The 10,696-nt window shown below is 34.7% G+C and overlaps 1 protein-coding gene across 3 annotated transcripts; it reads right to left on the bottom strand.

Annotated features, from left to right (window-relative positions):
* Positions 1-769: 769 nt before the first annotated feature.
* On the bottom strand, positions 770-9,814 carry LOC129310983 (tobamovirus multiplication protein 2A-like). 3 transcript variants are annotated; one of them, XM_054952893.1, is made up of 7 exons: positions 9,624-9,814; positions 8,742-8,990; positions 7,443-7,542; positions 7,181-7,261; positions 7,000-7,104; positions 2,256-2,465; positions 770-1,149 (listed from the first exon to the last, which is right to left on the bottom strand). In XM_054952893.1, the coding sequence occupies exons 2-7, from the start codon at positions 8,969-8,971 to the stop codon at positions 1,042-1,044; spliced, it is 834 nt and encodes a 277-aa protein (XP_054808868.1). In that variant the 5' UTR covers positions 8,972-8,990; positions 9,624-9,814; the 3' UTR covers positions 770-1,041. The 3 variants fall into 3 exon arrangements, with proteins under 3 accessions (XP_054808868.1, XP_054808866.1, XP_054808867.1); XM_054952891.1 differs by having other exon boundaries at positions 8,742-9,056; positions 9,624-9,812; XM_054952892.1 differs by lacking the exon at positions 9,624-9,814 and adding an exon at positions 9,519-9,535 and having other exon boundaries at positions 8,742-9,056.
* Positions 9,815-10,696: the final 882 nt, after the last annotated feature.

Genomic DNA, 10,696 nt, shown 5'->3' on the forward strand with positions numbered 1-10,696 from the left:
ACGGGAAGGGAATCATCTTGAAGCTGTTAATATTGTACATAGTGCTAAATTGCAACTTGCTGAATCAGTGGGAAATGGAAGACTGAAGCACAAGATTTTCAAGAGTATAGATAGACTGGAAGACAGAAGGAGCCCACCTCTTGAGGACTACCTTCGACTGAATGCGGATGGTTCGGTGGACTATCAAGGGCATGCAACATGTGGTAGGTATTCTCAAGGTAATTGGATTTTGGGATTCCAAAACAAATTGGGATTTTTACCCCTTCCATTGTAGCAGAACTTTTTACTTGTCTTCAGCTTCGTAGGCAATATCATATGGATAAAACTACATGTCATTCTGACTCATTGGAAGCTATTCACTTGCTCCAAACAGGTGGGGATCTTAATCATCCTTTGAGGCCTGACATTATAGAGATACAAAAGCTGATTGTCTTACATTGGGATATAGAAACATCTTATTCTAAGCTGATTGTCTCATATTGGGATATAGAAACATCTTATTCTAATCATGAGACCTCACAGGTGGCTAATTTTCTGGCTAGAGATGCCCGTAATGGGACCTTTGACTTGTGCATTTTGAATGAACCTGCTGTTGGTTGCCTGGCCTATCTTTGGGCTGATAAATAATTTGTAACCTGCTAAACTTTGGCATTCTCAGGTCTGTTTGACCTCTCAATTAAAAAAAAAAATGTGAAGGACTCCAATAAGACTAGACAATTAATTTAAAAAAAAAAAACAAAGAAAAGAGAAGAATAGAAAGAAGACGAAGGAGGAAAATGAGGCCTATGCACCTTAGAGAGCACATCACTACCCAAAACTACACAAACAATGCCACAATGTCATTACGGATATTACACAACAAAATGGAGCTGCTGCTGCCATGTGATATAACAAGAAAAGATGCAGAAAGAAAAATGCGAGTTGTACACAAACTCAACAAGACTACTTTTCTGACAAACTTCTAGTCTCAATGCCATTGCCCATAAAAACAATCCTTGGAAGTCAACCTAATATGGCTTTGGACAGCAATCCACAAAGTGATTACATTATGGTGCAGCGTTTCCTTTCTTCAGTTGGCTGAGAGTTTCCTTGCTGGAGCCTATGTGACTCAGATGGGTTGTATGTGAATTCTGAAGTATCTAGCCCATACTGGATGAAGAACAGTATCAGTCAGATGTAAAAACAACATCACAAACAAAAAGCAATAGAGATACATGCATATTTTCTGATTATAGCTGAACACACTGATCAGACAAGGTGCAAAAAGTACAAGATGTATATAACGGAGCTAAGCATAAGGAAATGTCAAGGCAAGCCTTGCATGACACCGCAGAACAGTGACATTGCAGTACTCTGAGCAACTAGAATGTGAAAATGTCAATGCAAAAAGCATCTTCCAACTTCTCCGATAGAGTTCCAACAATTCATGAAAAGATCAACTCAACAGATTGTATACGAGAATTTCACAATAGCTCATGAAATCTTCACAAAAAAATCCTCTAAGAAAAGCCATTTCAACAGTATTAAAAAAAAAAAAAACCAGAGCTATATATAGTGGAAATTGCAATACTGGGACAATGATGAACGGTTCAAATATAACAGATGGCACAAGGAAAATCCTACTAAAAGAAAAATATTTGGATGCACAAATAATGAAAATCTAAACTGATAAGGATCCAGGTCAGCATAACAAACCTCTAATCACTTGTCAAAGAAAAAAGAGAAGGAAGATAAGTGAAACCGATGCTTTTATGCAGATTATTAGGTATATAGCTAATTTAAATTAATTACTTGTCGGATTATTTCGTTGTTAGTTGCTGAATAATAGGAGACCTCAACTCTGTTAGTGAGGTAGTGAGGTCTACCGTGCAATTCTGTTAGTATCTATTAGTCCAGACTTCTAGGCAATTATTTCGAGTTATTCAGTTGTTGCTTCAGTTTATAAATACCCCAGTTGCTATGCCAGGGGGATATCGTTGAGAAATAAATCATATTTTCCTCTGGAGATTCTCCGACTTTGGCTATTGAGTTCTTTAGGGTGAGATTCTTGCTCTAGTTAACTTAATAGATTCTCCTACTATTCTAAAGTCTTTACCATAAACATCCTGCGCAAAACTCATATCTCAATCGTCCTTCAATGACCATGGGATCATAAAGGCATCTCTTATAGAGTCAAGACAGACAGTTTAAGCAGTCCCACAAAGATAGTTTATAAACTAAAGATTAAAGTGAACTGCAGACAAAAGAGATTGCACCTTTTCCCTCATCCTAGTACTCCATGCATCATTCCTGCCAGGGCGCTGGTCAATCGCACTGGGAACTGGTGCACCTGTTGCTGGGCCTGCTGGTCTGTTTATCAATGGCTGCCGGATTTGGTGCCTTGGATTAATGAACTCATCATCACTGTCATAATCTGCTGGCCTATTTGAGGCCCTAACAATAAGGGCTATCAAGAAAATAAGGGCCTGTAATTGCGAGATAGTTTTTACAAAGTATGTCATAAAAATTTCACCAATTAAAGGTCTTGAACAGACAGAAATGTATCACAGCAACAAACATATATGCCACATTAGACCAACAGATACTGTAGATAAGAGACAGATTGCAAATCACTATAACGGCAAGATTGCAAATCATTTTAATGGCAAGATTGAAGCTTCAACGGTCAAGTCTCAACAGTGTGATGGTGAAGATGATAAGGAAACAAATCCCTTAATTGGAAAGCCTCAACGGTCAAAATAATTAAGATATGCCAATGTTTTACAATTCTCTTAAAATGATTTTCTTATTGGCATCAAAAGCCTTTATACATATCATACAAATCAATGGAAAATTAAAAAGCTCCTTCATATCTTTAAGTTAGTCATAAGTTTTTTAATTTCAAAGTTGGTATGCCAAGCTACCAAAATATTCTTATTAAGCTCCATCTGCACTCTATTCTCTCTTGCCTTCTCTCTTCCAGCTTTTTCTTTCCACGTTAACATCAAATCAACTGAAAACCAAAACTGCATTTTCTCAGTCCAAGGGTAAGGACCCTGAGGGATGATGTTACTGTGAGCAATAAGTTTTCCCTTGTTAATCAAGTTAAAAAAATTGGCTGCTTGTCCAGTGATACAAAAATAATAAAAGCAATGCCATTTAGTTAGTTATTAGTTGATGAGGGTAGTTAGGTTGTTTAACTGACTCTTAATGATTTTACTTAGCATTTCCTGGAATCCTATAAATATAAGGGTGCCTCCTCATTTGTAAATAGCCTACCGCCATAATGGATGTCTATTGATCAGAATCTGCCTCTACTCTCTCGCTCTCTCTGGTTCTCTCTATCTCCTCTGTTCTTCCTCATTCTTTCCCAATTATGTTCTACTTCTCTATCTCTCTTTTACTTTCTTTCCTATTTTCTATAATAACATTGTATCCAGAGCCAGGTTATTCTCAGCATCATGAATATGAAACAACTTTCTCATATAGCAATGGAGCTTAAAAATATAGCTGTAGAGCTTAGAAAGTTGAGTTCTGTGAGGGAAGATGTGGCAAACTTAAGAAAACTGTTGAGGCAAGAATCATTCTTGGACGATGCCCCAATTGATTCTGTTGAAGAAGATGGGTTTGGTCCAGTTCCCTTCCCACCATGCCCAAACGAGTTCATTGATGAGCAAGAATTATTTGCTGCACCTAAAGATTGTGGGTTTTCCTTGCCATCATCATAAGAAGTGTGTGTGGAAGTGCAAGAACGGCGAGCCCAGGATTTCAAGATAGCTTCTTTGTGTAAATTCAAAGATGGAATAGGCTCGAGTAATCTCTCAAACTCTTTAGCAGTAGGGGTTGCCAATCCCATCTGTCCTGGCTTACATTCTGGGACCTAGAGCTATTCACAAGCGCAGCTTGGTCAACTCACAAAGCCACCATTACCCTCTCTATTTTCTCATCGCAGGGTTCTTTAGCATTGTCACCTTCTGTTATTCTTCCGACACTGTCAAACCCTGTTTCCTAGCTAAAATCATGATTTGCTGGTTCTTTCTTGTTGCCAACATCATCTCTGGTTTCACCATCATTTTATGTCTCAGCTTCTTCATGGTTGAGTTTTGTTTCTTCTTCACTTTTGGGTTTTGTTCGTCGGTCACCATGTGTCTCTCCTCCATCATCCTTGTTGCTGTCTAATGCTATTTCTTGGGTCCGTAAGGCCTCACAAGTCGAGACTTGTAGCCATATTGCAGTGAAGAAATGTGTATGGGTTGCGTGGCAAGATGAGACAACTTTCAAACAAAAATTTTTTCTTTGGCTTCAAATAGCTGGGTGTTCAGGCTGAAAAGTCAAAATTAAATCTGTTATGTAGGTGGCAAGCGAGGGCATTTTTGGAATAGAAGTTTATTTCTGGTGGGATTATACTATTCAGATTGAAAAGTCAAGGGAATAGCTGGTGCAGATGCTAAAAATTAAAATGGAAAAGTTGATAGAAACAACTCTCAGTGTTGATTCAGAAAAAGGTGTGAGCATAGTCACCTTCATGGGTCTGGTTACTTCAGCCCCACTTGAGGAAGCTAAATGGCATGGTGGTGAGCCCAGAAATGGTTGGCATTGGATCAATAAATTGTGGGGCGAACATTACAAATTAGTCTCGGTAGAAAGGATGCCTATGGTGTGGTATTTTCAGTGGGCTTTATTTATTCAGTTATTCCCTACCCATTTATTTGTTCTCCTACAACATAGAGAAAGATTGCTCAAGTACTCAACATGCTTTTGGGCTCAAGTATCGTGCTGATTGTTTGCATTTATTCAGCAACAACAGTGACCAATGAACAGTGACAGTGGACAGTAGCTTCCTGGCGTTTAATGCTCTCTTTTCAATATTTCTGTTGAAAAAAAACCTCAAATTGCTGAACATAACCTTTGAGGGCAAAGGTCTCTTAGGAGAGGGGTTTGATATGAAAATAACAAAAGCACATGCCATTTAGATAGTCATTAGTCGTTGAGGATAGTTAGGTTGTTTAATTGACTTTTAATGATGTTACCTAATGCTTCCTGGAATCCTATAAATATTAAGATGCCTAATAAGATTCCAGATAGGATTCCATTAAAGACTTATCCAAGAAAGAAGCATCAGAAGATAAATTAAGCTTGATTTTATTATTTGATTTGGGAATATTTTAGGATAGATTTCAGGAGATTTTATTTAGATATTTAGTTTTTTAGACTTTATTTAGATTTTATTCAGTATTTTATTCAGATATAGATTCTAAGATATTCTATTCAATTTTTATTTAATTATCTAATTGTCTAGATTTCATTTAGTATTTTTTATTGTATTTGGCTTTATAAGTATGACTAGCAACTTAGAAGCTAGCATATCATCAAATAAAAAACTAGTCTTTCAAGCCTTTGTAGATTGTCCTAAGCATAACTGCTGAGAAAAGTATAGAATAAGATTTTTGTTTCATATCATCTTAACAGATTTGTTTCTCTTATTTCCTTTTGTTATTTTTTTGAGCACCTCACAGTGTCTCCTCATTTGTAAATAGCCTATTGACATAATGGAAGTCTATTGATTAGAATGTATCTCTCCAGTCTCTCTCTCTCTCTCTCTCTCTGGTTCTCTCTATCTCTTCTGTTCTTCCTTATTCTTTCCCAATTCTTTCTACTTCTCCATCTCTCTTCTACTTTCTTTCCCATTTTCTATGACATCCAGACTCCAGAGATCATGCTTAAATACAAGAAATAGCAACCTCGTCAATATAAAACATAGAAACTCTAATATAAGATATTATTCAAACAAACCACATTATTCATAAGTCATTAACACAAAACAGTATCACTCATTTCTCAAATTTGTGCATCATCTAGTTACATAAAATTATTTGGTAGAATTCTGGTAGTTATCAGTTCATTTCACTCATCTCCTTGCTATTTTAGATATCCACCAAGCAAAAAGAAAAAATGGTTGAATTCCACATCACAGGTTCAAACATTTTCAATCCTTAATGAATGTAATCCAAAGCTTGAAGATATAACTTCTTAATATGTTTCGTGAAATTAATAGTATGGGGGGGTAAATCTGTGCATCTCTTCTCAGTGGACGCATGAGTGACTGCAAAGAAAGACATTTATGCCAGCAAAATAAAATTCCTTACTTCCATAAGCAAATCATACCACTAGGGGTGTTTACGGGACAGGACGGGATTGGGACACCCATCCCGAAAAAAGATTGGGACTGAATTTTTATCTCATGTTCTGTCTCATCTTAAAAGTCGTCTCGTCTCATTAGAAATCAAGACGAGATCACGACGTCCCGCCATCCCAATAAATCAGATAATGTGGGAGAAAGGTTTGAATAATAACATTCATTAACATTTTAAATCATGTAATTTATTAAGTTTAAAATTAAAACAACACAAATACATAAACCGCAACAATTTAAAGTCAATTATTGAATTACATCAATCACAATTACAAGTGTATAACTCATTATGATAGCAATTATAAGTGATCTCTAGGTTATAAGAGCAACAAAACAGACAAGCTAGGCATAACATCAAGTCATCGTTCTTCTTCTTTAGTTGAGATATGCTAAGTACTCTTGAGAAAATAAAGTAAGAAATACAATATAAACAAAAATTATTAAATAGATAGATATAAGAATAAATTGTATTAATATAATGAATATATTATAAAGAAAGATATTACCTTGTACTGCTTACTCTGTGTGATTAAAGTTATCAATATAAAAAACCTTAAATTTTAAATAAGAATTGCACGTATTGAAATTGTAATTGATATAATTAATATATTTAATATATATTTTTAAAATAAAAAATAATATATATTATTCAAGACAGGACGGGACGGGACAAGACGTCCTAAGAGCAATCACATGTCCTGTCCCACAAAGTACCATCCTAATTGTTTTCGGGCTAAAACAAGACCCGTCTCGATATGACCAGGATGGAACCGAGCAAATCGGGATAGATACAAGTTGAATACCCTTACACACCACTTCTTACTTACCTCAAAGATTACAATCCCAAGAGCAACCCATTTCACAATATTCCAGTTCTCCTTCAGGAATTTGTATATCATTTCAAAATCTCCAGTTTTGTCAGCTGGAATTTCCTGAAAGGTACATAACAATAAGATGACAACCATATCATCTTAAATTTCAGATCATAAATGATAATACACGACTTACTTTTTCCCAGCTTTTATCAAAGTATATAAAGGCAGCACAACCAAGCTCCACCAGGATCAGCAATACCACCAAAATTGAGTACTTTGTTGGTTAAGGAAACTATTTATAATGCTCGTGAGATATATACATGCACATGCACACCAAAGTAAAGCAAGAAAATGAAAACAGAACCTTTCAACCCATTCATGTATGGGCAGATTAATATTCAACAATTAAATACTTCTGGCATAGCATAATTCCGTAAGACATTCTACAAGGATACACAACAAAGACAGCATCCATTCCTCATCGCAATTCCAATACAACCACAACAAGAAATGACAAAGAGAATTACTCCAATACCAATGAATAAGTAAATAAACCTGCCAAACACAAATTACACAATTAGTATCACTATCATACAGATTAAGACAACATGGACTGACCTCACTAACTTGACATTATAAAACTATCAGAATTTGGTAAGCATTGCAAGTATGAGCGTGAAACAACAATTTTAGTGTTGTGAGTGAAACGAAATGCATATAGAAGAAGCAAAATATAGAAGTTGATGACATAAATGTAGAAGTTCAGTCATGAATTAAAAAAAGAAAAAAGAAAAAACAGACCAAAAAAAGGATAAAGCCACACAGGTCCATCATATTGCACAATAATGACATGAACATGATACACCTGGCTTGTTACTGGTGATTCTATCATCTTACAGAAATTCATAGATGTAATTAGTTGCCCAGAAACTGACATGTGGAAGAAATAATGGTTAGTTCAAAATTTCATAATGCTTAACATATTATAAAATGAACAAAGAAAATTAGTTAAACATGATATGCTTTATAGGAAAGAGAAAGAAGAGCCATTAGTGCATCAATTACAACAAATAATAATCCATGCTCAGCCGTAATCTTAACTTTTGAACCTTCAATTATTGCATAACTCAATCAATTAATCACATGGTAAAAGTTCACTTTGCAGCTGTGATCTAAACTTTTTTTTTTTTTTTGCCACCAGAAAAGCAAAAAAGACTTGTATTCAGCGCAAGATCTATTTACCTCCAAAAAAAAAAAAGAAAAAGGTTCATCCCCCTTAATTAGTTTTAGTACAAGATGAATGGCCCCAAAGGCCAAGCTAGGTAAGCTTGACAGCTGTAATCTAAACTTGACCAACAAGAACATGGAAGAAAATGCACAACATATAGGCCATGTCCCAAAAGCTAATTGAAGATACTGATTGCTAAAACTCATACACTCCTGGCAGAGAATCTCCATTGCAAGTTACCAAAAAATGTTCTAAAAGAAGTGAGAAGCAGTGCTCCTCAATCAACTATGATTTTAACTTTTCATAGTTACGACTTGCAACAATAGAAGAAAATTGACCCAGAATAAATAAATATATAATAATTTTCATCTCCATTAACTGATTTTACTGGATATTGCGGCCAACTAATGCAGAAAAATATGTTCAAAACATTAACTTTGTCAAGTTTACGATAGTTTGCAAGAAGGAACAACTACTCATTTACTAAACCTTGTAAAAAACCAGGAAAAAGTGCAAGCATTCATACCAAGCCTTGGGCAAGTTAATACTATCTGATAGCGACACAGCAGTAAGGATAGGTCGCCCAAATTGAATTACAGTTTGATCATAACTGGAAGGAGAAACAGCAGTTTCATCTGCAGCTCTTTCATATTCAACCAGTAGATATATTCCATAGCCCACCATGGCCAGACCAGCAAGGGTCATTAGTAAGTTCAGAAGCTTCAAAAGGCACGCCCAGAAGCCCCTACACGCCATCCTCTACCAACTACTTGCACTTCAAATTAATAACTCGATCAAAATTCAAACTGGAGGCCAATGTTCGAAAAGTTTCCGATATTTTCTGCAGAAGCCCGAAATTTCTTAAAACAACAATGAGTCCCATAACTCCGATTGAAATGTAACACATACGAACATATACTCCTTGCACCTTCCTAAAATGGCTGATAGGAATAGCAACTTCATCGTCGAATTCACATGTTAATTTAACCTCCGGAATTTCAAAAGGAAACATTTCGAACATATATAAATGAAAACAAATGAAATCCTTAATCTTATTTTGTCTTAATAATTTTAAAGGAATCAAAAGGATGGAAAAGATATCCAATATTGAATGCCATGATTAATAACAAAGCAAATTGTCCATAAATATTCTCTCTCCCATAAACTCCCAGCGCGAAAATATAAATAAATAAATAAATCGCTTCGATGGCAATTGACCAGAATTTTTCAACTTACTCCATCTCAGAAAATGCTTCAGATAATTTAGATGATTAATTCAAGTAACATAGATAGATCAACTGACCAGTAGAAAGTAAAATTTTGAGGACAAAGCTAAGTTTCAATGGTTGAAACGAAATTGAATGCGTCAACGAGGGATTGGACACAGATAGAAGCTATAAGAACTTACAGGAACGATTGATGATCTCTAACGATATCGAATACGACTTGCGAGGTTCCTTTCTTTTTGAGAGAAATCACACTATCACCGATAGGGAGGAGAGAGGGGTAAAGAAAATGAAAAGGCGAAATGATGAGACCCGCTTGCTTCTTCAGTTTCGAGAACCCAGGGTCAATTCCGTAAATTCAAAAGAAAATGCATTGCACCCCCAAGAAAGCTGTGGGCCAATACTCATCCCCAATTACACAGTATATCGGCGCTCAATGGGTAACTGATCCTTTTGTATATAATAATAATATATTAGCAAAAAAAAAAGGCGTACACATATACATACGTATATTTTTTCTTCAGCCAACCAATCGCCTTTGTATATATAATTTATTTATTTATATGTAGGAGTATGTATATATACAGCCAACGAAGTGATGACAGTTTTTGAGTTTTGATTTGGTCTCTTACGAATATACTCACATAGGTTTGGTAAGATTCAGTTCTATCCATTCCTTTATTTAAAACAAATTGAAATTGAAACTAATAATTCGAAAACGAAATGCTATTATTGGAGGGACCGAGGGAGACTTTGAATTGTGCACAGTGCATGGAAGTTTTTTGGCAAGGGATATGGTAGCTAAAAATTTTATAACCGTATTTAAAAGAATTTTTTAAAAGAAATGGAATGGTTTGAGATGGGTTTTCAAAATAATTTCAACCATCCTAAACTTATTTTTTTCTCCCAATTTGAGGATTGATAATCGAATGATTTAATATAAATAATTGAAAAAATTAATTATATAATTCTTATAATTTTTATTTAATTGTAATTCAATCTATAAATTTTATTGTTGTAACTAAATCTTTATAGTTTTAACTCAATTATAATTTAATTTCTGAACTTTAACTCTTATAACTCAATTATTATAATTTTAAACATTTACAATATTAGTATCTATATTTTAATAAATAAAATTTTAAAAATTAAAAATATTTTAAAATTTTAATTCTTATAATCTTTTTAAAGATTAAAAGGGTTTATTAATTTAAAATCTTAATCCTAACTTTTAAGATAACTTTATAAGGACTGG

Source organism: Prosopis cineraria, unplaced genomic scaffold, assembly GCF_029017545.1.
Source record: "Prosopis cineraria cultivar Desert tree isolate PC_DT_omini unplaced genomic scaffold, ASM2901754v1 PC5, whole genome shotgun sequence".
NCBI lineage: Eukaryota > Viridiplantae > Streptophyta > Magnoliopsida > Fabales > Fabaceae > Prosopis > Prosopis cineraria.

Excerpts from the sequence above, each read along its gene's own strand:
- LOC129310983 (XM_054952893.1), bottom strand. The coding sequence starts at position 8,971 with ATGGCGTGTAGGGGCTTCTGGGCGTGCCTTTTGAAGCTTCTGAACTTA. Across the intron at positions 7,105-7,180 it reads TTGATAAAAGCTGGGAAAAA|GAAATTCCAGCTGACAAAAC; the intron begins GTAAGTCGTGTA and ends TGTACCTTTCAG. Across the intron at positions 2,466-6,999 it reads TTGGGATTGTAATCTTTGAG|GCCCTTATTTTCTTGATAGC; the intron begins GTAAGTAAGAAG and ends TCGCAATTACAG.